The 27747-nt window shown below is 35.7% G+C and overlaps 1 protein-coding gene across 1 annotated transcript in view; it reads left to right on the top strand.

Moving 5' to 3' along the window:
• Positions 1-27747, top strand: part of NEBL (nebulette) — a 150834-nt gene that overhangs the window by 25641 nt on the left and 97446 nt on the right. Inside the window, exons 4-6 of the mRNA XM_025043398.1 lie at positions 18541-18613; positions 20908-20979; positions 27005-27109. Of these exons, the coding sequence (XP_024899166.1) occupies positions 18608-18613; positions 20908-20979; positions 27005-27109 (183 nt within the window). The 5' untranslated portion in view covers positions 18541-18607. The remainder of the gene's footprint in view (positions 1-18540; positions 18614-20907; positions 20980-27004; positions 27110-27747) is intronic.

Here is a 27747-nt window from a genome sequence, read left to right as displayed (position 1 = left end):
GTGAGGAGTTCGCATGGCCTGGAACAAAGTTCGAAAGTCCACCTGTGTTGGTGAATAAGAGGTGCTTAGGGCCAAGACCCATATGGAAAGATGGAATGACAGACTTGACGTTATGTCAGCTGTGCGGCGGTCACTTCCAAATAGTATATCAAGAAAATACTTCTTCATTAACATGGATAAGAGGCAGATTATATTTCTCAGATGCGTTCACCTAATAGATGTTTAAAAGAGAACAGTTTACTGAGCGTTTACCATGTGCCAGGAAGAAAAAGGCTCACCCCCACCCACCCTTACTTTGCATGAAACATTTTATTTCTGTGCTTTTGATCCGATCATTTTATTTTATATTATTCAGAATCTTTCTTATTAACAGAAAGCCTTGTCTCCTCTCCTCCACTTAATCTACTAGCTTTCTGAAGGACCAATTATAATTAAAAGGAAGAGGAAGAGCAATCAGAGATGGCTAGAATTTTCAGAATAATCCTCAGCTGTGTGTCAGCGCTTTGTGAGTGCACACACACGCTGGGCTGATTCTGGGGACCTTCTTCAACTGTTCTTATATTTATAAGTTATCCTACAGTGCATCGCTGTCTCAGCTGCCAGGGCAGTTTGTAGAATCTTCTTCCCCGGAGGTCTTTAAAAATAGAACTAAACACCCATCTGTCCAGAATGGTTTGGATGAAGTCCTGCTGATTAGAAGAAATAGGCTAGATTTTTCTGTCAAGGTTCGTTTCAGTCTTGAGTGCTCTTAAATGGATGGGTATGTTTTTTGGTGGGGGCGAAGGAGGGATGTAAAGTGACACTCCATAGATTTATTGATGTATCACTGTACACATCCTGGATAAATAGGATAAATTATATCTTGCTCATGCTTTTAATGCTTTCGAAGCATTTGGTGCATTTGGAGCCCCACAACAGCCCTGCGAGGCAGGTGGGGCCCTTGTTTGAGTCCCCCAGGCACGCAGATGTTCAGCCCGACTGACGCAGAGCAGAGATGCCATTCCTGGCTGTCGGCTCTGCAGGTTCATGCTCTTTTCTCTTGACCCTCGAGCTTTGTTGTGTTTGTGGGTTGTGCTGTCATACGATATCCAGACGTTTGATTTGGAGCCAAAAAATTATTTAAGAAAAAAAAAAACAATTTTTGGATCCTAATTAGGATTACGTAAGCTATTTTCCCTTCCAAAAAAGTACATTTCCATATAAAATTATAGTAAGAGTTCCTGCCAACCTCACACGTGCACACACATATGTATTTATATGTGTACATATATACCAGTATAGGAAAGTGCATGTATGTACATATGTAGATATATAGGGATAGCAGTGTGTGCGTGTGTGCGTGCGTGTGTGTATGTGTGTGTGTGTGTAGATTTGTTCTTATTTTTCTAACTCCCCCTTAGCCCTGAAAAACTTGCCATGAATCAGCATGACTTTGTATTCCCTTAACAGTTTAGAGAAAATCTCAACATTTGTTTCCTGAATTAGAATAAGGCATAAATTCACTTTCTCAGTGATTATCTATCTCAGACTGTTTCTGAAAATAGATCGAAAATAGTCTTTTTACTATTTGGATTACCCATTTTTACTTCTAGATGTTTCCTGTGGACAGAGCCAGTAAACACATATTTTTTAAAAAAGAAAAATACAGTATTTACAAAATAACCACCTTATTAGTACCAAAATATACTGGATGAAGCATATCAAAAATACTAGAAAGAATTATTTTCTGTGTGGTTATGCTACTTAATTTTATATACAGTTAAGTATATTTGGTAGTTCAGTTTGATTTTGAATTGTAGAGGTGGCTTTATTTTGTCTTTTTGAGTTATTTATAGTTTTTAATTATATAAAGTATTTACATGACTTTTCAAAATCAAAACAATGAAATGAAGAATATTGGGAGTATGTGAGCGATCTCACTTTTATCTCCATTTCTTCCTTCTTGTTCTGCCTCTTGATAAAAATTGTTTGTTTTTTCACTAGTTTTGGCTTATCCTTCCTTTATTTCTTTTTGAATATGTAGGTAGCTGTTTATATAGCACACATTCTTTCTTTTCTCACCCAAAGGGTAACTTTCAGTACATACTCTTATGTACTTGGCTTTTTTCCTTCGTGCATGTGTCTTGGAGAGCACTCCACAGCAGTCAGTATGTGGAGACCTGCCTTACGGATCTGACAGTTCCTTTGTGCAGTTGCACTATATAGTTTATTTAACCAGTCCCTTGCTGATGGACAATTGGGTTATTAGTCTTGTGAATGAATAGTCTTGTACATGTATCATCTCATTTTTTTACCACTACTTTTTTTTGGGGGGGTGGCGGGGGAGGTTATAAGAGGAACTCCTGGGTCAGATTCAATACATATGTAATTTTGCTAATATTGCCAAATTCACCCCCACTGGAGTAGAACCGTTTTGTGTTCCCAACCAAAATATACAAGAGTGCCAATTTCTCTCCACAGTCTCACCAACAGAGTATGTTGTAAGCTTCTGAGTTTTTGCTAATGCGAAAGGTAAAAAATGCAAACTCGTGTTATTTTAATTTGCATTTCTCATTATTAGCGAAGTTGAGCATTTTTTTTATCCTGACGACTATTCGAATTTCTTTTTCTTGAACTTTATGTTCATTTTTTTGTCCACATTAGTTTGTTATCTTCACTTCTGAGTTTTTAGAAGTTTCTTATATATTGATGCTATTATTCCTTCATAATCTGTTGCAATTTTCCCTTTACTTATTTTTATTTTGCTTACAGTGTTTTCTTTTTATGTGTAAATTTTAGGTTATAATTCATTTTTATTTTTATGCAAATCATTGTTTATAAAGACATTCTTCCCTGCATTGGTGCCAGATTTTGTGTTAAGAATGGCTCCCCACTTCCGGGTTATGAAGTAACTCCCCCATGTTTTCTTTTATGGTTTCACATTTTACGATTAGATCTCATTTGGAATTTATCTTGGTGTGAGGTGTGAGGAGCGGATCCATTTATATTTGTTTCCCATGTCGTTCTAACATTATTTGTCAAGGTGTCTTCGTTGCTTCATTGACTCAAATGACCTTGTGTGTGCACTTGAGTCTATCTCTGGACTGTTTATCCCATTCGAGGTACTAATGCTCCAGTAGCTCACAGTTCTAATAACAGATGCTTTATAATTTGTGTTAAAAATCTTTTTTTTAAACAAAAGTCATGGTGACATGATTCTTGTGTTAAAGTTTGAAATGGAAGCAGTTTTAGAGATAGCCATGAATGGGCTACTTTAATTAATTCATTTTGCAAAGAAGGGAGGTCACCTTCAGAGGTTGTGCTGATTCATCAAAGATGGTTATTGCTCAGTTAGCTAGTCAGCAGTGGGACTACAACCCACTCTCAACCAATATATTGCATGCTTTTCTCATAAAGATATGATTTCTTTGGAAAATATAGGTGATTAGTCCCCTAGCAAACCTAACCCCAGATTGGATGCCATCTCTTGCCACAAAATATTTCCTTACTTTTGAATATTTAAAATAATATGGGATTTTGTTTATTTATTTTAATTATGACTGACGCATTTCAGAACATTTGGAAAAGAACTCTACTATTGGCTCCCAGAAATACGTTAACATTTTCGTCAAATTTTTCCAGAATTTTTTAACGCATAATCTTTTGCTTTCTTAGAATCATGCTAAGTGGAAACAATTTTGAGAGAATGACAGTAGTATTAAGTATTTATTAAGCACTTAAGTACAGCGATTAGAGTACTCTAAGTACATTATCTTATTAAATTATCACAAAACCCATCTAGAGATCTAATCTTTATTATTTCAGCTTTACTGAGGAGGAATGCTTGGTTCTGATGAGTTAAAAAACTTTCCCAGCCTCACAGAGCTTGGATTCTAACTTGCATTTACACTAGTACCTATCTATTAACCACTGTGCTCACTGTGTTTTCTATGTCATTTGGATCCTATTTTTTATTGCTATTTTAACAAATGTGCTTGTCTTTGTTTTCTCAGTGATCATATTAAATTTTATCACCGTTCTTTTAACACAATTAAATTACTTGTACCAGATTGTGGGAAGAGGAGGTTAAAAATATTTTTTCTTATTTTTTTCTTCTCTTCAGATACTACCTATTCTTAAGAGCTTGTCATCTACACAGAGAAGTATCTAGAAAATAAAATGGAAAAATTAGGGAGAAGGCCAGTGTGAGACAGAAAAACACATTGATTTTATAGACACGGGTGCTCCTCAAACGTTTTACATAATGTTCAGGAAGTTTATTTTCCTAAATTGACTGAACATCCTTCCTGCAAGTTTGTTTATACCAAAATTTGCATAAGTACCTTGATTCTTCGCCCCACCCCGCCCCACCCTTTCCAAATCCAAATTATCCCAAATTCTGAATTAGAGATACAACACATGATAATAGGAAAGCGTGGCTGAAGTGTGAATAGTTTGGAGCTTTATGTGCAATCAATCAGAAGTAAATAAAATAGACATTTCCTGAACTGCTTCAAATTGCAGCCTAGCTCAGCAATGCCCAATCCACCATTTACTTCAGTTGTGAAATCAACAGACATATCAGTAAAAAAGATGAAACTTTTATTGCCATTATGGATTTGCTCTCTTGGAGAAATGGTAGGAAGGACGTTGTGAAGAGAGAAATGAATTATATTATTGAGTCAGTGTGAAATTACAATATTACTGACCGTTATAGAGGACAGAGTTTTGCTGGCAGCATTTTAAGTGCAATTTTGTGTGTGTCTGTGTGCTGGCAGAGAACAAAATGGTAGTCTTTGGATTCAGAAGCTGATTTTTAACTTTGTAAAAAGTTAACACTTTTTTTAGCTCAGTTCTAGGCACTCATGGATTTTTAGGCTAAAACAAGGTAGTTCCTATCATCTAGAGGTTTATCACTTAGTGCACTGAACTCATCTTTCTATCAGTAAATAAAAGTCTGAGCTCATTTCCCAGTATATTTCATACTTACTTATAAATTACATTCATGGGCTACTGTAGATCTATAATTTATAAAGTTATTTTTCTTAAATTTTAAGAGTAAAAAATTCTTGATAGGCATCCTAATGATTTTTTCTGCACGTTGGTGTAGTGTAGGATGCATACGGGTACCCTACCTCAAACATCATTCATTTATTACTTTAGTGGCAGAATATAAAAGAGCCTGTTGCCTCAAGAAGCTTCAGCTGGGGTTACATTTTATCCCTAATCAAAGGTAGAAGCTTTTAATCAAGGGACTATTTGAAAGTTAAATTGTTTTCTTCAGAGCTGCCTAAGAAAGATTTCATAACAAGTAAGATTCTGGATATTCCTACATTTAAAAATTTTTTATATTTTAAATTGATAAATTTAAATTTTTTTATATTTTAAATTTATATTTTAAATTAATAGTTTGCTTCTGTTTCTATTCCCTCCCCACTTTTGTAGTTGTTTCAGTGACTCATTACGTTTCACTTTTCACCTAGGAAATAAAAGGCTAGATGCTTCTGAAATGGAGGATGACTTGGTTAACAAGATTTTATTGTAGAAAGACAATCTTTTATGTCTTACTATGCTGTATAACTAAGTGTAAGGGTGTGATAACATTTGGAAATGAATTTTAATAATTACGTTTTTACTAGAATGTTCATTTACTCTCTGGATATAAATATGTGATGTTTGCTTGCAGATCTGATTTAAAATATTGACCTTAAAATTTTCAAAGCCTGGTGCCTCGTATATCATTTCTAAAAAATGTTTGTTGGTAAAACATTATTTAACGGTAAGTTCATTTATTTCCATTCATTAGATCACTGACCTGTACTATAAAGAACTTTTATTGAGAAAATATATAAAAAATAAATCTCGAGAGCTACTGTTGTCAATGTACATTAAATTTGTTGTTAAAATTGTCTTGATAGTTTAAAAATCTCTATTTCTGTTATTTTTACTTTCTCAGACCTTTCTTTATGTTTTGAACATCTGTCTGGATGTGTAGTTACCTGTAGCTCAGAGTCTGATTGGATTATCACTAAATTCAAAACTCAAGAGAGGACATTATGTTAATAAATCTAGAAAGCATAAATGAAATGGATTTTTTTTAAGGAACATGTAGACTACCAAAATTGACACTAGAGGAATTAGAAAAGCTGAGCTATGCAATAATTAAGGAATACATTGAAAAATATTATGAAATAATTAGCTTTATAAAAGGTCCCTGTCCCAGATATTGTCTTAGGGATGTTTGATTGCAAGGGATGGCTAAAGAAAAGATTTTTAGGAAGAATGTAGACTAACCTCATAGAAGACAATTCCAACAAGTAAGGCTAGACTTCAAGGGAACTGGGGAGTTATTAGAAAGCTAATCTCTTTCACTATGTTTTAGTGTTTATGTGGTTTTCTGTCCCTGCTTTTCCCTGAATACAGGATTTCTTACCCCGCTTATCAGCATATGGTTGAGAAATAAACACCCACCTGAGTCTACCTGGCCTCATAGCTCCAACATGCACCACCATCTGGTTATCTACAATTAAAAGTCTCTTGGCTCAAACTCATGAAACACATTCTTACTGGTCACTGAATGGCCAATGCACGTCCTCTCCCTGGGTGCAGTGTCTGCTTGGGGTCTAATGAGCTATAGCTGGAGAGTCAGCTTATATGTTTCATAATCCAGTCACAGGAGCCTACGACCTGAGCATGGTCCACACATTAGTTCATTGATGTATCTGTTATAGCTTTATTGATGAGTCTGTCCTATTTTCAGAGAACAACTATTTCGGTGGTACACAACTGGCATAGAGCACAAAAAAGGTGACAACTCAAAAGAAAACTTCAGTTTATGAACATAAATGGCTGTAGTTATGAACATATTTATGCATTGCCACCTACATATGAGTATGTAAACACTATAAAACCATATTCATTCAAAGGATAACCTTCCAAAACCAAGCAGTATTTAAGCTGAGCATGCAAGGATGGTTCAACATTAGGAAGCCTATTAATATAATATAATAAAACTAATATGCTGTTGATAGTGATCAAAAAGTCGAGAGAAGCCGTCTGATGATGTTGAAAAAGTATTTGATAAAATCCAGCAATTCCTGATATAATATTTCAAACACTTGGTTTTTATGCTTTTTGCTATTTCCTTTTAAAATGTTTATAAACATTTATCATGTTTATAAACACTACCAGACAAGCATCTGGTTTTAAAAGCCCCCTGGTGCAGATAATTTTTTATGTTTCAACTTCCTAATTCATATAATGGGTGTCTCAATAAGTATTTTTAATGAAGCATTCCATTATTAAAATAGTCCAATTTTTGAGAATTGTTAAGAAAACAGAATAGAGAGAATTTTTTTTTTTTTTGCCTCACAAGAGACCTTGTTTTAGGGGTGTACCTTTTTCTGTGCACAGCGCGAGCGATTGGCAGTCTTTGGGGATGAATTGCTTTTGTTTAGAAGAAGCCTTTGAACACTGTTTTCTCTTTACTTTCTCCACCGTGCGTCTGTGGCCCTCTGAACTCTGACCCCTTCTTTCCCTGAGCTGAGTTGGTGCCCTAATCTGCCTGCTGTGCCTATGTAACTGATGGCTGACCTGAACTACTCCATTTAAGACTCAACACACCCGTGCCCACACCCGTTTCCCTCCCTAACCAAGCAACTAAAAATACCTGCGAACAGCCTTTCTCCTCTCGTTCTTCGCCTCTGTTGCTCAGCCTACATCTTTCACGTGTCCCATATCTTCACCTGTAACAACTTTCGTGACTCTGGTTATTGGTCTTTATTTCTTGCCTGGACTATTTTGCAATCTTCTGATATTCTTTTTCCTTCTATCTCAGCATATCCTACCCGCATTGCAGCTGGATTAATCAATTGTATTTATATGTCACTCCCTCGCTTAAAATTTTGTGATGCAGCACCTCTGATTGAATCGCATATAAAATTGTTGGCTTGACATGTGAAGCTGTCTCTCCTCTGCCTTTCATGTGTTCATTACTCCTCCCCTTCTCCAAGCACCCTGAACTCATTTCTCATGGTGGCCACAGTATGGCTATTTTATTGTCGTTTCCTGTGCTGTGTCTTCTAACCACTTTTTCTCACTTATAAAAAAACTGACTCATCTTCATAATATGCAGATCAAAGGCAATGTTCATGGAACTTTAGAGCCTCCCTAATATTTGTGATTTTCTTTATCCTCTTAAGCCTCACAGCACTCTTATTCTCTAGTGATTTTAGGATGTCCTCTAAGTGCTTCACCTGTACTCAGAGATTCTAAACTCCTTGCATATGAAAGGCTAGAGTTTATTGTTTATATTTATTGCATTGCCTAACATAGTCATTTATTTGTAGTAGTTCAAATATTGACATTGTGAATCAAATACTGAATTATTTGAAAATAATATATACACGAGCAATATACATTTGTATTTCAAACATATCTATACGATTGATTTGCCCTTTTTGTAAGCCACAGTCTCTAAGCATTCCTTTGGGAGATGGTAATTCAACTGAAAATAGAAAACAGAACTAATATAGAATAAGGTTGTGTTGGTCATCTAGTTTGTCTTTAAAAAGTGATTTTTATTTTTTGCACATTTACGTGCATATTTGCAGAACAACCAAAATTAGTGTGAAGAATAATAAGTTGTTATTATAACCTTGAGAGAGAATGTTAATTAAATTGAAGGATAAAGAAAGGTACTGCTTAAGATAACAATTTCTTTCTGCATTTGTGATGACATGAAAACTTTATTTTCTTATATTGAAATTCTTATATTATATATTTTCTTATATTGGATTGCCAAGACATTCTTGCAACAGATTGAATGCTACGATAAATATCTGCTTTTTAGGGCTTTGGACAGTGTCGTTGCCTGAAAGCGAGTTTGAACTCCCCATGAGATCACTATAGAGATAAATGCTTAAAAGCTTTTCAAAGCCATATCTTGGCTCTATCAAAATTTAATTTCCCACTGATTATGTTTATATCGATTTTGGAACACAGAGCATGAATATACTCAGCATAGCTACATCACCGACGATTTCCCGTGCCTTGGGAATACATTCCTGTTTTATGTGCATATGGAATCCACTTATACTTCCTTCTATGTACCTGGATTTAAATAGTCTTTAGACTAGACTATGAAAAAATGTCCTTATGGTTGTTTAAAGACTGTGTCTTTATATAATAGTTAAAAACATTTTGATGTATATAGAAACGGGCTTTATAAATGTCCTGTACTTTATTAGCCGTCCAGTAATACCTAGTTAGGTTCTGACCTGTAGTCAGAATACAAAGGGAGTTTTTAAAAGTAGATTCCAGCCGTATAACATCACAGTGTTGAATTATACGATGCGTATATATAGTGAGGCAACACATAAACATACGGAAGGTCTTGATTCCGATCCTGTTGATGTGACTTTTAAGCAAATTACCACACCTTCTTGAGCTTCAGCTCGGGAATCCTGGTGGTATTTGCTGTCCAGACAGTTTTGAGTATGCCATGAGATAAGATCTGGAAAGGTCTTACTATGGTGTCTGCTATTCAACACAGGTTACTTCTATTCGTCTTTGACTTAAAAAAAAACTTATTTCATTAAAGAGTTTGTTGATAGATAATGTTTTCATCTTTGAACTATTTGTAACACGGTGATTAGTAAATAAGCAGATCAATTTGGTAATCAGGTAATCATACAATCTTAGAGCTAGAAAGGCTGGCCAGGTTTTTTACAGGTGAAAAAATAAAGGACCAACGACCTCAAATGACCCACCTGCCACCACATAGCAGGTCACTAACAGAGTGAGGTTTCGAACCCAGATCTTGAGACTCTTTCTTGTGTGGTGCTCTTTCCACGCCACGCATCAGATGTGGCACCGCCAGAGCTGCTCTTTGCCGTACGATGGCTCTGTGACTACGTTGCATTCAGAGGATCTAGCGGGTTTCAGATATCTTCTGTCTTTGGTCATCTTTGTCTGGTCAATTGTGGAGATTTTGCTAGGCTGGAATATAGAATACTGTTCTGCTGTCAGTTCAGTGTGGAATATCATCTTATGCAGATGTTCTGTTTTTTGAATTTAACATAAAGAGCTTGAACAGAAGACCCATCATAATGTAGTTCATGAGTCAGTTATAATTTTTGTCAAATCATGACCCCCAAATACAATCACTGGTCCTGTCTCTGAAATACAAACATCATAAAAGCCTGTAATATACCTTAGGAGAGACATTTTTGAGATGTTTGAAAAATATTTAGTTCTTAGATCATAAACATTTAAACCTTTGAATATTTAAACAAAGATAGTTTATTTAAACAGGATGTTCACCATTGCTGTGTTTTGGAAAAGTAGGAAAAAAGTTAATAAAATATTGAACTTAGGTGTAATATAAAAAATGAATTAAATAAAGAACTAGTTAAAGCATAAAACTGTGTAATTTTCTTTATAATAAAGTTTTCTGAAACTCTATCCCAGAAAATTAGATTTTATAATACAGATGATTTACCCCTTTACAGGAATTTTGTATTTTGAGGTAGACACACTTAATTGACAATCATGTACTCTCTAAAAAAGATCTAGTAAAGTTCGTTAAGAAAATCTAAAGCTATTATAATAAGTTTTTAAAAATCCATACATGTGAATACTTTGTTTAAGATGGGATTATACAATTAAGCTATTTAACCTGATTAAATTAAAGTCCGTGGTTTCCTTAGCTCATGACTGTTTGTACAAGAGAAAGTAATGTAAATACCATAAAGAATAGTCAAAGGAAATGCATTTATAGTGATTTTAAATCTTAAAATAAGGAACCAACTACAGCCTTGATCAAATGTACATGAAATGATATTTCTGTAGGAAAAAATATTTCATAAGATTATGATAATAGCGGTCTAGTATCAAAGCTTAATTAAAATCTTGAAAAAAGTTATCCTTGATACTTCATTAAAATGTGTCAGCAAAATTACTTTTAAGTAAAAGTTTTGACATAAAAAATCCTCTCAGAGTATGATTGCTCTTTAAAAAGTTCACTTTCGGGGACAGTTTGACGTAGAAAACCTTGCAAGTTGCAACTTTGTGCTTTAAAAAATGGTTAGATTTCCAAGAAATGGCTAGAATATGTACATTAAAAAATTATCCATATCGTTAAATGAAATTCTCATTTTCAGCTCAAAGTGCATGCAAGACTGGTGTTTCTTTACACAATTATTGATATTATATTTTGTGATGAATTTGTCCTAATATTTAGACTAAATCTAGAGAATTCTTCAGTTTTTTGGTAAATTATCTTCATTAGTTATGTGTAAATCAGAGAATGCATACTATAAAAGTCATTACTACCACATTATTTTCTATGGCAATCATATTCTAAATTCTTACATATCAAATATAATTAAAAGAAAACTTTCCAGATCTTTTTTTCTTTTTCCTTTTTGCTGTTAAGACAGCTATGTAGAAAGGGCAGGCTCTATTTGGATACAGTAAAATCTGCCTCCTAAATTATTTTCCGTTCTACTTCTTTCATTTATGTGTCTAATATCTTATATGCATCTAATTGTTTTTGAGAGCACTGCAAACACGAACTTTATGATCTTGGCGGTATCTGGTTATCAGTAGAGAAAAAGCACTGCTTAAGTAAAAAACAGGAAAGCTTCTCAGGTTATGTGCCTGCCAGGTCAAGAGTCAAAGATGCTCATAATGCTTTCATTATTATCTGCTTTTACCCTTGCTTGTAACTCCTGGAGAGTCTTCTTTTTGCCAATCGTAGGCACCAAATTATCTCCATACCATAAAGAGTACCGTTGCTTTCAATAATTGTTTGTAATGACAATTCTTTTGTAGTTAGAAACTGAAAAAGATGATAGAAAGTAATAATATCGCTATTAGAAATAACAGCCAACATTCTGCTGCTGCATGCTTCAGCAGGTTCTGGGCAAAATGAAGCAGTTCAGACCTGGATTTGAATCTCCTACTGTGCGAACTTGGGTGCGTGATCACTTTAAGCCCCAGTATCACCGCGAAATGAATGTTGTTAGGATTAAGTGGAATTTTATTTGTAAAGCCTAGAGGACAATACTTGGCATACAGTGATCACCCTTTTGTGCCCTCTTGCAATACCTGGTAGTGAGCAGAAAAGGGGGCCTTCCTAGAGTTTTTGAGTGCCTCTCTCCATTTTTATGTAGTTTCATCTTTCTCCAAAATATTCAGCAGAGCTTGGATAAAGGATAATACAAATAACAGTTAAGACCGTGGATATCATTTTATATAATGGTATTTTTAGATTCAAAGCACTTCATTGCATTTGGATATTATTAAAAATCCCAACAGTTAAAAAAAATATTCGTTTTATTGGCTCCATCAAGGAAACAAGCTAAGTTGTCTGTGGAACAGAAATATGAGATACTGTGTTTTCCCTCATTGTTGAAAATTTTTTTTTGTTGAGGATTTGAAAATGTAAAGTTTTTAATAGAAAAATCTCATTTCACTAAAACACTTAGGTCCTTTAAATGATCCATCAGCCTCTTTATTAAAATCTCCTAACTCACTGTGACATTGCTTTACAGTGTGGTTTAAAAAGGATTTACGTAGCCAAATTGATGAGCAAATTGCTGGTGTGTTTTAAATTGGGTTATACGAGTTAAAAATGGGAGTCTCAGTGGAGGATATTTCCCTATTTAGACTTTTTGCTATTTAGATAGAGAAATTAAGAGTGAATGCCTATTACTCACTCATATAATTATCTATTTATTAGATAATTAAAGAGCGAATGTTTATCCTGAAAACTGCTGGGACTTTAAATATGTCATTCTCATTAATGAAACAAGATAGCATTTTAAATACACCTTTAGTGAAATTAATTAAAACATAATTTAAAGAGTTAATTCATTATTTGTAACGATAAACCTTTAATAAAATACATTCCTATACAGAGCACTATGATTTAGATAGGACTGGAAAGTAAAATAGATTGTAGTTTTATTGCTGGCTTATTAGGATTCTGAAATTCTCATCTTAAGAAGTTTAATTTTAAATGGTTTTTTTTTTTTTTTTTGCATTTAAAGTATATGTGATCAAAATGAGAACTAGCAAATGATTTCCAGTCTCATAGCATTAGTGTACAGTTGCATTGTCCACTGTGGCAGCCACTATCCAATGTGACTCCTCTGAATTGAGATGTACTGTAAGTGTAAAATTAAAACGCACTGAATTTCAAAGACAGTATAAAAAATGTAAAATCTCAGTACTTTTTATATTGCTCACATATTGAAAGGGTAATAGTCTGAATATATTGGGCTAAATAAAATATATCATTAAAATCAATTTAATCTGTTTCTTTTTTTTTTAATGTAGCAACGAAAAATTTAAAAATTACCTTATGTGGCTCACATCGTGTTCCTACTGGATGGAACTGCTCCAGAGAATGATTTCTGAAATAGTTAAAACATCATAGATATTGCCCGAGAGATGTCATTTCATTAGCAAATTAAAAACATGCCAAACATATTAGGGTTGTAAAGGAAAATTTTGCATATGCAATTTGAGAAAAGATGGATGGAAAAAAATGATCTAGATAGAAATAGTATATAAAATAGAATAGAAAGTCGATATCTACAAAATTACTTGAACATTGATAGAAATTCTTTAAAACATGCTGCTACCTTCTTGAAAATGCAGCTTGTGACAGTCCAACAAATTTCGTCATAGCCTAAGAAAATAAATATTTTTAACTGAATAGAGAAGTGAATATTGACTATCTCATGTATATTCAGTGCCGAAATATACTGGGGAAGCAAAGCATAGTACAGTGAAAGGCATAAAAGTAGATGGTCGATAATATTTGATGAACGAATGTATGATTGAAATAGGTGAGATGGGTAGAGATTTCACAAGTCTTTTTTGTTGTGAAGATGGGTGAAGATAGATATACACACACAAATTAAATAATAAAGAAGACAGAGTCCTCAGAGAATTTACTACCGATATATGTTAAACTAGTTCGCACTATTCAAAGAGTACCAATTATTTTAAAACATCACCAACTTTATAGCTGTTTTAATGAAACATTTAATTATGATCCTATTTTGACATCTTATATTTTGAGTTACACATGAAAAAACTCTGTGGAAACAATTGAAATAAGACTCAGAAATCAATGCTTCAAAAGTTCTGAACTTGTGAGCATTGGTTCAGTTGTTTTCCCTGGCTTAAAACTATGATGAAATTATGATTTCAGGGTAGAAGAAATCCTGACACTTAAGGTTCCAGTAGAGATATTAATGTCACTTTATAAAAATTAGATAAAGTAGGTGCATTTCAATAATAAAATTATGATAGAAGAAAACTAGAAGTGTGAATTTTTATTATAAATTTAGCAAATTCCATTTATTTTTGGATACACATAAATGAATTTCCTTTGACTAGTTTTCTTTATTAGACTAATAAACCTGGAAATAATTTTTTCATGATGAATTTTCATAAAGTCCAGGTACATGAGTATTTCAATTGACTAATGATAAAGTAAAGGGGTAAAAGTTAAATTCAAGGCATGTGAAGGGCATAGGGTAGGTGTAAAGTCGCTGTTTCCATAGTTAATTGTCCAGGAACTGTGTTATTTGTAAAGGGTTCATGGTTCAAACCCACTTCATAAAGCTCTCCCTGAGGTCATCAGTTGCCGGATGCTTTGCTAACCTCGTCTCTCTCCATTCTAAATCTTCTCGCTCGCATAACTCCCTTACTTCCCTTTTAGAAACATTATTGCACTTTCTCCATACACAGCCGAACTGTCTAGTTTTGCATGTATTTGCGTAAGTTATTGTTCTAATGGCTGTTTTCAATATGCTCTACAACTCCCAAAGCTTTTTCTTTTTTTTTTTCCTTGACTGTAAAGGACTTCCTCATTATTTCCAAATTTTAAGTTACGATTTTATCCACTGGAAACATGACAAAAACAGCTTTTCTCTATAAGTTGCTAGGAAATTATTTATTTTCCTGTGTTTTCATAAAATTCATAAATCATGTAAGCAGGACATGTTATGAATTAATTAGTAGAACATCTCTCTTGGAAGGGTTAAAGGATTGCCAGCATTGATCAAACCCACGCTCTCTCTGGCTCTTGATAAGGCGTTGACAGTCAAGCAAAGAGCTTCTTCAATAAATCCACTCTCATATTCAAGTTTTTCCAGATGTGAGAAGTAATTAAGTCTTTGCCTTTACTGAAGCCTTGTATGCTTTTCAAGTGGGAACTGGCATCTGTGGTGAATTAACTCTGCTGGAGTGTGTGTGTATGTTGTGTGTATGTGTGTGTGTTGTGTGAATGTACATATATACAAGCACACATGTGGCATTTGCCAATAGTCAGATGAGTCAGACCTGAAAACAAAACAAAATGAAAAGCTAATTTCAATAAACACCAAGAACTGTTATAGCTGTATTTCACAATGGAGAGAATTGGGCTTTATTGAAAAATGCCATCCCTTTTTCTATTTTTGTTGAATGTTAAAGAAATGAGAATGATTAAATCATTTGCATCTGTTGAAAGATTTTTTTTTTAAATGGTAAAATCATAATTCTCATGAAACCAAATGAACACATTTCAAAGATTTTAACTCATTAATGAGGGCAACAGTAAGATGTTAAAATTGGTTCAAAGGTGAATTTGAAGAGTCACACATACATGAGTAATAAGGACTGCTGAAATGAATTTACAAATAGATGCAGAAAAGGTCTATCAGCAAGGCAATAATCAATTGCTTTTCCCTAGGACACAATTAATTTGCATAAAGCAACATTAGCATTGTTATCAGTTTTCAATAATTTATGGAGTTGTAAAATAGTTCAAAGGCAGTGAAAAACCAAATTAGGCAGAAGGTAACACATAAGTATGTATGTACGTATGTATGTATGTGCATGTGTGTATATATATATATATTTTTTTTTTGCCAGTTTTAATGTCTTCACAGTTTTTTCCCACATCAACAAAACTCTAGAAAAAGAGATGCTTTTTGGGATAGCCAAGCTATTTGTTAGCTCCTGACCCTCTGTTCCAGGTTACAAGCTACAGAGAGACTGCTCAAATCTTGGACTTCTTTCTCTTCATTAGAAGTATTACAGAGTGATTGTGGTATTAGCTTCCTTGTTATTAAAACTGAACTAATAATCTTAAGTAAGTAGCAAATTAAATCAAAGTCTTATGTTAATGTTATGCTTATGTTAATGTAAACTCTGAATAAGAATATTTTTTCTTCTCTGTCAATATATTTGAAAGAGTACGTATTTTTAATTTTGGTATCCCAACCACACCCAACCTCGAAATTGTGTCAAAAATTATTTGCATTTTCTTGTTCTCCTCCTCCAATACCAGCCTAGGGGACACTCATTTGTGAATAGGATATATATTTGTGAAAACAGGAATAAGAATACAGAAAAACACTCTATTAAATCTTACATTAATGGCATAATTGGTAAGGATGACAGTTATTTGGGTTGCTTTGTATTCTTTTGATTTCTAATTAACAACGGTAATGAAATAGCCATTAAAAAGAAGAAGATAGGCTTAATGAATGTAAATTGTAAGAATAGATCAGGCTAATATTAAGCAGAATGCTTCTCTTTTATAAAGAAGACGAATTGCGTCAGCGAGCTTCCATTTCTTGTTTTAAGAAATGATTTCTCCCCCTCATCTATTAGTAAAGTTCTCTTTTGGGCAGATGCCAAACAATGAGGAAATATATGAAGCAAAAGTAAAATAACCAGGAATTCAACCGAGAACCTTCTGGGGGAATAGTTACTATAAACAAATGATCCTCCATTAAAACATCCAAGCAACCAACGAACCAACTAAACAAACAAACAAATAAATAAAACCAAGAAACTGAAAATGAGTATGTAAAAGAGTCCCAAGAGGAAGTCAAATGGGAGCCAAGTCATATGAACTATTCCCTCTTTCGCCAAACCATTTAGGGGTGAACATTTTGTCGTAAGGACTGTCGACTGAATTTCTAAAATGGAAACATTCAGTTTAGGTCTGTAAGTTTTTCTCAGCTTAGAACTGAATCCCAATCTATTTCAAGTGTTCATTATAGATTTTCATTTGTAAGTCACTTATCACCATGTCGAGGAAAAACACATTTTCTATCACCGTAAAGAAAAGAAAGGAGAAAAAAGCAAAATAAGTATGAAAAATTTGTCAGAACCGACGAGACTCTTGTCTCATGTGACCTTGAGAAGACTGAAGACAGCAATTCTTCTGTGACTCATGATGGTGGCATTCACGTGTTTCCCTGGCCAGGGTCTGTGTCCCCAAGACCTGAATTTCCTCAGCGACTCTGGACTCTGCGTTTTCTATGGAAATACATTGCTTACACATAAACATCAAACCCGAAAAAGAGCAAAGACTCTGTATCATAACACACACGTTAGCTCTTATTTTTAAGCTGTTATACTATATGAGGCCCTTCTGTCCTTTAAAAACATAGCGATGGGATAGAGTTTCACCCTTTCAAATGAGAAGATCCTTTTGTGTCAAGTGCTTTTCTTGAAACTGTGTACTTTTATTGTCTAGTTAAAAACTCTTGTTCTTGTGAGGGCCTTTACTATTTTTAAGCTGCTTTTCTTTTATTAACTTCTGGCAATTCAGTTTTTCCGTTTAACTATGGAGAATTAGAGGCAGAGAGAGATTCAATAATTTGCCCTAGAGGTTGTAGGAGAGCCAGGCCTGGGGGCAGGGGTCTAGCTGTAAGTAACGTGATCTCCACCTTTGTCTCATTCTGAATCAGGGCATGGACGGAATACTAAAGCAAAAAGTAGAAAATGTAAAATGAAATGCTCAGTAAGGAAAAGGGATTAGCAGCTATATAGATATTCCCTTTTGGGGTGCCCCAAGGTGAAAATATGGATTAAAATACAACATTTAACTTGATTTAAAAAAGAGAGAGAGAGAGAGAATGATAGGGAATTTTGAAACATGATAGCTAACCATGGAGAAGAATTTCTTTTTATTCCCCAGGTCACATTTCGGAGCTATTGACAAGAGTGCTTTGCTGTGATAAAGTGCAGGGCTTAAAATGTTTTAGAGAAAACTACATGAATTTTGTATTATACCTATAGGTGAAAGGAAAAATGCATTCAATCAAAAGTAATAATGTATCTAGCTTGCCAAACAACCCATTAAGGAGTTCCTCCAGCAAGTCTTGAACGATGGGTTTTTATTTTCTACCTTATCTTAGCACTAAGTATGTTTTTTACTCACTCTTGCATCTCTAGCGCAGAGCCTGGCATAACGACGCTTATTCGAAGGCATGAATGTAGGGCTCTAGCTCAATTCTGGTTCTAAGGCTCCATTGAATAACTTTGTGAATAAGACAAATATTTAATTTCTCTTGACCTTAATTCCGTCCTCTGTAAAAGAGAGGGCTTTGCTAGAATTGATTTCTTAAGGATCTCTGTGGCTTTAAAATTCTGATGGAAAAAAACTCAGAAGGAAAATTTATGTTCACATTACATATGGTGTTTGGTTTTGCTTTCAAAACTTTTGTGCATAATCTCAACAGATTATTTTTTTTTTCCCAGCACAGTGAAGAGCCAATAAGAACTTATTACATGATGGGAAATGAGGTAAAGCAGCCGTTGAAGTCTGATGAAGGTAATTCACCATGGGGAACAGATGTCACCATGAGCAACACAAGTATTGTCACCTCAAACACTAGCTAAAAGGTGCATTTTAGGTAGCTGGGGCAAGATTTTCCCCCTACACTTCTAGAAGTTTGCAAGAAAAGTAAACTTCCATATTCCCAAATAGAGATAATACAATAGATCTTCTCTAGAATATTAGAACAGTCTTTTGGCAGAGGACTTGGAGGAATCCATCAGAGTCCACACATTGTGCTCCTTTAGGGAAGAAATATAACGTACAGAGAATTTCCTTGTAGAATTCTCTACATTGACATGACATCGCTGTTATTTTAAAGTCAAGTTTTCCAAATTTGGCACCCTTGGGACATTTCTTTTGGGTGTTTTGCTTATAAGCAGGATACGTGATGCCATTAAGTTAGCCTGTATCAAATACTGTTTCATGCAAAGACCAACGACTCCTCTGGAACACGTTTTTTTTCAGAATAGAACAGTGCTTTCCTAAGAAACGTTTCACAAAAGAATGTTAGTTTTCTGGAGTATCAGATATCATTAAAAATAGGTAGGCAGGTAAGTAGATAGGTAGATAAATAGTTTAGATTAGATTAGATGGATAGGATTTCATGGATTGGATTAAGCAAACTTAAATACTTTTCTAGGTTGTAGGTCTTCTCAGAGCTCCTAGTGTCACCTTGCCATGTGGGTCTCGAAGTTGCAAGGGTGGATATTCATGTACAGATTTCCTTCAACATGTTCATTTAAGAAACAGTCTTTCTCCCTCTAGACTATTCTGTGGAACTTCATTCAGCCTCATGGACAACAATTTGAAAAATAATCTAAACACAGTGACAGTGTAGAATTTTTCTGGTCAGAATTTTTAGTTTAGGAAGGCCAAAGTAATTTAAAAAATAAATTAAAAACTAGATATGATATCAAGAGAAAAAAGCATTATACTTGGCTACTTAGAATGCTGTATTATTTTGAATAAAATTGTATGTTATATAATTAGTTTTATTATTCACCATAGGGTATTTTTTATGTCTAATACTGATATGCTATGGCTGTATAAATATAAATTTAGCTTAGGATTTAAAAACCAAATTGATAAATTATGAACTGGATAGAGTCTTAGAATTGCCTGAATTAACATTAAAAGATTGGTTTTGAGAAATATATTTTTAATTATATAAATAATGATGTTTACCACATTATAAATATTGTTATAGTTTGTTTTTCCAAACTTTTTCAAGTGCATATTACACACCGAGGAATATATAAGTAATGAATTTGTAAAAATAGACACAATGGGCAAAATTGAAAAAGGATGATTATTATTTTCTGAAACAATGATGTTTCTAGAACTTTTGATATATCAGCCTATGTTAACTGCAATTTTTCATGTTTAATGATGTTTACAATTAACACAATATAGCAATATAGCATTAACAGTCATAATTAACTCCGAATAGATTCTTTGAAGGGTTCAAAGGGCTTTTCATAATAAATTACTAGCCTTTAGTCAGCTAATATATTTTTTAGAATGTGAGAAGTACATATGTGTCTCAAAAAATTTAATTTAGGTTAATGAAATGAGTTTGAATGATTCAGAGTCATAATACCAAATCTGAGCTCTGGCTGACATTCTAATGAAAGCTTTATTTAGAAGGAGCTGAAGAATCTTTGAGATAACAGGCATGGGCTATGCTATCTTGAGTGTTATAGCTGAGTAGTTTCCCCAGAATTTTGAAGTCTTTTTCAAGCTCTTTTATGAAGGAATCGAATTAGTGAAATATAAATAAACGGTCTCCTCTGGATTTTTTAACCAGTTAAAAGAGCGTTGACTTTACAAGTTTATGAAATTGAATTTTGCCTGTTAAAATGTTATTTCCACTTGGGAAGCTAGCTTTGGCCTACCTCCGGGATCCTGTTCCATCCACTCACACAGAGCTGTGATAAGGAGAGTGAAGTGTGAGCTAAATAGGGAGGTGGCCTGGGCAAGGTCATTCCTGCCAGGACACTACAGACTCCGAGATCTCAAGGGTGCTGCAGTACATAAAAAGTACTCCTTTGGAGAATTAAAAAGTATAGGAGTGTGTGTATATATATGAGAGAGAGAGAGTGAGAGAGAGAGAGAAATGAGGGTCCCTGTATTTGAGGATATAAAAGATGAAACCGAAGAGGAAAAAACAGAGGAAGAAGAAAATGAAGAAGACAGGGTGAGTGGGCAGGTACCTACTGAAGAAGGATATTTGTTCCTCTAAGTTGCTGATTAGAAATACGTTTTCTTTCCCCTTTCGTTCCATACAGGTGTTCTTTAAGCCTGTTATTGAAGACCTGAGCATGGAACTGGCCAGAAAATGCACTGAACTCATTAGCGATGTAAGTGACTTAAGTAGTTTTTGTCTTATTTTTGTGTTGTGTGTGTGGCACTATTATGTCATAGAATCATAGAACCGGAGAGTAAATCCTGACATCATCTATTAAAACACAATTATTTTCCAGATCATGGAACTGAGTCCAGACATTTTAGGTGATTTCCTCGAGGTCACCCATAAAGAAAATTTCTGCAGAACCGGGTGTCTGTGTTCTTACTCTTGTGCCTCACGGATTTTGCTGTCACTCTGACATGAAATCGTAAAGCATTGAATTCAGCGCATATTCCTTTCGAGAACCCAAAGCCTTTTACGATTTGCATAATTTTGTAATTTGGGGAGGATCTCTGTCTAAAAGAATAATTAAAAAAAAAAAAAAACATTTTGGGAACCTTTTAAGGAATCTCATGAATACATTTTCCAAACCAGAAAAATGGGTAGAGTGCCAATGTGCACATAACGCTGATTTTCAATTTAGGATCCATGGATAACTGAACTGAGTGTTAAGAATCCTGAACTAGACGATGAGGAGGATTTTAGTGAAAAGGAGCATTTTTGTTGTGACTCTTTTCATGAACTAGACTTGGTTTATTTTATTCTTCAAGGGGATCCTAGAATTATAGAATTAACTCATATTTATAGATATTTACAGTAAATAAGTGAATTAGAATACTAGAAGCACAAGGAAATATATCGCTCACTAGCGATGAGAATTTAGATGATCCTAAAACAGTGGGAAGAGAATGGCTGGAACAGTAGAAAGATGGCTCACGAAAAGCAAATAAGTGCCTGTGAAGAGGTGAGCACAATACTGGGCATTTCGGTGGTGGTTAATGAGCAATGTGATCAGAATATTTTACAAATGTTTGTTTTCAAGGGAAGTCAATCCTAGGCAGTGGAGTGGTGTGCTGGCAAGTTCTCTGAAGTCAATTCGCATGAGTCAACTTAACAGTAACCTTGGGAAGGCAGGCTGGGCTTAGTTTCTCAAGGGCAACATGCGGACTAGTAAGATTGAGTAATGGTACGCAGATGAAGTGTTTAGTAGACTGGAACATTGTGAGTACTCAGGACATGCTAGCAGTTATTCCCTACTACGTCTGTAAATGACTTTTGTGCCCGTCCAATCACGTTTTGCATATGACTCTGTGTTGCCTTGTGATTTGTTAGGAAGAGCTAGAGGATGGTGGGAATCATACCCCTGCCAGGCATTGCAGCTTGTGAGGTAGATCCTATTGTTTTTCCCATTTTAGAGGTGAGGAAGTAAAGGCTCAGAGAGGCTGAGTCACCTGCCTGGGTCACACAGATAAGCAGCGGGGAGTAGCATTTGAACACAAAGCCCTCTCTTAGCCCCGCACCAGTCTTTTCCCTGGTCTCAAACTTCAATTTAAAGACGAACCTTCAAGCCCCTTACTTTCGTTTTCTAATTCATTATATTCTGAAGGGGCACCTGTGTGTTTTACCTGAGCCTTTGTATTTGTCTGAAGACGATCTGTTTGCAGCCTACGTCACCAAGAGGACGTGGTGTATTGTTGGCCCGCTCAGTATTCCTACGTCCTGAAGCTTTAAGAAGCAGCCTCACATTCTGTTGATCAAACCACACAGCTAGTGAGCCACAGACCTGGGATGTGAAACAAGGTCTGTCTGACTCTATGCCTCAGCCACCATGATGTCTTCCTCTCTTGTGTGCCATGCATGGTTGTCTTCTGTGCCACACGAAGCATTGGCACAGGCTCTCTGAGCCTCAGTTCAGAGCTGGTGCAACCCGAGGCTGAGTAGCTTCCCAAGGCCACCTGGCTAGTCAGGGGTGGGGACAAAATTCAGACTTAGGTCCAGCTAAGTCCAGAGCCCGACGTAGCCATTCGTCACTCTGTTCCATTTTACGAGATAAGAAGAGTAGCTTTAAGGGTTTCTCTTCACGGAGCAGCCCTTCTACATCCCCCTCATCATCCTTCTGTCTCTCTTTGGGCCTCTTCTAGCTTTCATGCCTTTTTAGGGGGTGTAATGACCAGATCTGTGCACAGCAGTCCAGATGTGGATGGCCTGTGGCTGTGAGTAGGGTGGGACGGTGTTTCCTTTTGTCCCTGAACCCTTTGTGATGATATTCAGAGTTTCCTGGGCTTGGGGGCTGCAGAGAGCTGTTAGAGCAACCTCATTTTTGGACATCATGCTCAGCCATTGGCAGTCCTAATTCCTGACTTGTAGCTGATCTTTTAGTAGCAGTTTGAATGATTTTCACCGTGCTAGGGATGACTGCCATCTGTTTTATCTGCCCTCGGCCCTCTGAGAGCTTCCCCAGTTCAATTCTTTCAGTTTCCCTCTCCCTGAGCGCTCGGGGTCAGCAGCAGGCCTGTGGACCTTGCGGTATCACGCCCTTGCAGGATAATTTATTAAAATGTTAAGTTTGATCCAGAGGGATGTCCTGGGAAGCCTGCACTGTATAGAACTCTCCATTTTTCAGGCCAGGTGGCTTCACTTCAGAGATCAGTACGAGGCATTTTTTAGTCTTTCTTTGCTTCACCTAGTTTCTGGTTTGCAAGTGCCCTGCCCATATTGTGGGGTTTCCCTCTGCATAAGTCACTTCCCAGTCTAGAGGACACCTGGTCCTCGGACGCAGCCTCTCTTATTTTTCTGTTAACCAAAAATCATGCTTTTTATTTCTCCAGATAGCCTCTCTGCGTTATTTTATCCTGTTAGCCAGCTATCTAATCAATCTCTTAAATAAATCATATCTATCGACTCTATTGAGCAGTCAGAATCACGGATGTAGTAGCTTTTTCTCAGATGGTTATAAAAATATTCGGTTAAAGGGGACCTTTTATACGTTTCTGTTAATTAAGTATAAATTCTTCTGCAGAGCAGTTTTGGCCACATCTGCATGAAGCCTCTGACTCAATGTTTTGGTTCAAGCCTTTTTAGGGTGTTCATGTGCGTGGAGCAGAAAGGACATTTTTTTTCCAGGCAGATGAGCATCGTTTGCTGTGGGTAAATCTTTCCAATGCTGAAAACATTAGATTTGTGGTTACCCCTCCAGGGAAAGCTCTGACTGTGTTAGAGGACCTGGGAGAACAGCCTCGGCTCCAAGTACTCAGTTAGCGTGAAGTACGGTTCTTTCTTCCAGGGTTTACTGCATTGAACCAATATGGCTCCATTTGTGAAAAGACTTTCTGGGTACTTTTGGTTAAGAGTGCTTATAAAAAGAAATATCCTCAAACATTTTTACAACTGCCACCCACTTTCAGCCATTAGCTAAATCTCCTACTAAGTGTCAAAAACAAAAACAAAAAACTAGGCGAGGAGGAGGAAGGGCCACCGCCACCGAACTAATTTAACTCTCAGTGTAGTTGAGACATGGTGGGATTCATGGGTGAGGTCAAAGCAGAAAGTAAATATCTGTGGCATCTTAATGATCATTAAGTTATCAACTTCCCCCTTTTGTTCTCAATCAGGAAATAACTTGGATGGTGTATTGGTTATAAGGACAAATGGCTGCAAGTAACAGGAAAACCCCAGCACAGACGTTTGACAAATAGGTTTTTTTTTTTTTTTTTTTTTTTTTTACACATGAAGCCTGGAGGTTGGGGGTCCAGTTATGGCAGAGTGGAGGCTGTCAGACTCTCAGGTTCCTTTCCTTGGGCTCTGTCATCCTCAGTATGGTCCGTATTGCCTATGATGACATCATTGCTTCTGTATCCCTGTGATTCTTGGGAATGGAAAAAGGCGGAAGTGCGATGCCCTGCAAAGTGTCCCAGGGCTGTGCCAGCAGCTGTCTGCCTTTATGACAGAAATACCAGAATCCTGCTGGGAAGACTCCACTCATGTCTCATGGCCAGAGCTGGGCTCCTGGCTTCCCCAGGCCAATCATTGGCCGAGAGGAATAAGAAAACCATGCTTGGTTTAGAGGAATTTGTCCTCTGGGGCTAGGGTAGGGGCCTTGCTAATCTCATAAATACATTCGGGTTTTGTGATAGGAAAGGGGGAAGGATAGGCAATCTACTCAATAGATAGGTTGTATTAGGAGATGGCTGTCTACTCAGTGTTTTTTATTTTACTGAAGATTGTGTGTCAGTCATTGGTACAGTTTTCTTTCATTTATCTTTTCCTGGTATAGGAAAGCTACTAATATGTGACATTTTTTTGTATAAAAATTTCAGCTCATTAGCTTATTGTCTATCATTCATATAGTATAATTCATGAGAAATTAGAAACATATTTGTGCGTGTGTACGTATATCTCTCTTTTAACTAAAGACCAAAGAAAGGCATGGATACCACACTTCAGACTGAGCTATTTGCTTGCATAGCAAAGGAAGTAACTCCTTTACCCTTATCCTGTGCTCCTGTCCTGAATGTTCTGCTCAGGACAGAGCTTATCAGGGGTCTTGTGGCCATAGCACGTACCACTGCAGCAAACAGTGAGAATGTGATAGGGAAAGGGTGGTGGCAAAAGATAAAAATAATGAGGCAGACTTAAGCCTAATGATAGGTTATTTTCTCTCGCACTTAATTATATAACAGAGACACTTCTCTTTTCCTCCTTATGATCAAAATAGCCCACTATTTATCATACTGCCATTAACAGTTTAATTACTAGTGACTGAGGAGGGTGATTTGCAGAGACCTAAAATTATAGCTAATCTCTAGAAGGGAAAAAAGTCATTTAGTGCTCAGATAAGATAAATATGTTCTAATGTTGATTTCATGAATAAAGCAAATGTTTAATGTGGTAGGTATGTAATATCTAAGAGTCACTGCAGCGAAATATGGTATTTTGAAATAAGGTTATTTAATATATTCATATCTGGTTACAGTCAAAAAATGCCCCTCAAAATCGGGTTTGCATAGGGTGAAATCCCTATGAAATGTTTGTGTGAAACATCAGTATTAGTTGTGTCCTTTAAAAACCAGGTAGTATATTGAATTAAACTTCACTTTTAGGTTATAATTAGGGAGACCATGTAATTTCTCATCTGAACTGGGACATTTTCTTCAGCTTAAGTAGTTACAGTCTTGGGTTGATAAACACGACCTTATTACAGGTTGATATTTACTATCAGCAGATTACCGTCATCCTTTCAACTAGTCGTAAATCCCTCCCCTCCACCCCAGTTTTCAGATTGGGCTGTAGTTAGTGTAACAGTGAGATGACATTTCAGGCCCTTCTCCATAGTGCCTGGCTTCTTTTTGGCTCTTGTGTCCATGTGGCGTCTTTATCCAGAATAACAATTCTGGCCCTTCCCCAGGGAGAAAGGATGACTCATTTTACTAGTGAGTTCCAGAGGACAAATGAGCATCTTCAGCAAAGCCTCACTGACCTTTTTCTTGCTCATCTGCTTACTCACAGCAGGGAGACATTGTGGGATGGTCTCAAACATGCGGCAAGCTCTCTGGGCACTCTTGTTGGGGGAGGTGAGGAGGGTGGGAGACCTATGCGTGCTCATAAATTGAGTAAGCTTGATTTGAGGGGAATTAATTAGTAGCAGGAAGCCCATCACAGCAACAATTAAGCTCCTTCCTCTAATCTGGCGTGTCTAGGTGATGATGCTGATAGTGATCTCTATTTGTTTAATTTCTGCTTCTACTTCTTAAATGGTTCCATCTGTCTTGATGACTACTTGTTTTCAACCTAGAGGTAGGCAGCTATATTTGTTTGACCACAGGTTTAACAGCTAAGGTCAGTGGCTTAAAAGTAACAGTAAACCAGTATACTTGTGAGAGTTAAATGGAGAATATTTAATAATTATTCTGGACAAACTGGGCAACAGGACCCCATAATCATTGTGGGTCCAATACATGTGATTCTTGATGCTAACTGGACCTTTGCTTATCTAAGGAAGAGGATTTCTTTATTATGCCTTACTGCTTTTACAAATTTGTGCTGGGTATGTTTATTTGATTTGGCTGTTTTGAGCATCATTCCACATTTGAGTATTTACTTCAGAAAATGGACTTTCTCAAGTTAATTTTTCTATTCAAAACACAGAGCATTCAACTGTTTATCTTCTTTCTCTTCTCATGTGAACTGTTCTCTTTTAGATCCATTATAAAGAAGAATATAAAAAATCTAAGGACAAGTGTACATTTGTGACGGACACTCCTATGCTAAACCACGTAAAAAATATTGGTGCTTTTATTTCTGAGGTAAGGCATCAAAAACTTCAAAATGGCTTGCATTTTCTTTTTCTATTTATGTAGGTTAAAGTCTGTGCATTAGAGAATAATATTTTTGAAAGCATCACTAAATGTTGGTGGTATCTATACAGTTATGTAATTGTATGTACTATCAATTAATTCATGTAATATGACCTTTTACTGTCTGTGGTGGATATATTATATTATATATGTCTATATTTTGACTCCAACCCTTTCCCATTTACATAGAATTACTCTTTTCAAGAGTAATTCTACTTATTTTATTCAATAAGTAGAAAGTACTGGCAAGATAGTCTTAGAAGTCCCATTATTTTATTTCCTAACAGACTTATTAGTTATGTTATCGAATATCCTTTTGAAAATATATTAAATTTAACAACTGATTCCATAAAATGTGACATTTTTGGTAAATAATTCTAAATCGATTTAAACTATTTTTGAGTAGAATCAGTTCAACAGAGATACCTATTTTGAAATCAAAGAGTGAGAAAGGTACTACATTTATTTTCCAGCTGAAAAATCATATAGTCTCTTTCTGAGAGTATTTAGGACCACAATATGTGTTGCATTGAAAAACTGTTATGGCGATTTCTGTGATAAGGCATTTCTGCAGTCTGTGAATAGAT

The sequence above is a fragment of the Pteropus alecto genome, unplaced genomic scaffold (genome assembly GCF_000325575.1).
Source record: "Pteropus alecto unplaced genomic scaffold, ASM32557v1 scaffold11, whole genome shotgun sequence".
NCBI lineage: Eukaryota > Metazoa > Chordata > Mammalia > Chiroptera > Pteropodidae > Pteropus > Pteropus alecto.
The sequence above is the reverse complement of the archived record's forward strand: the minus strand, read 5'-3'. Positions and strand labels throughout refer to the sequence as shown.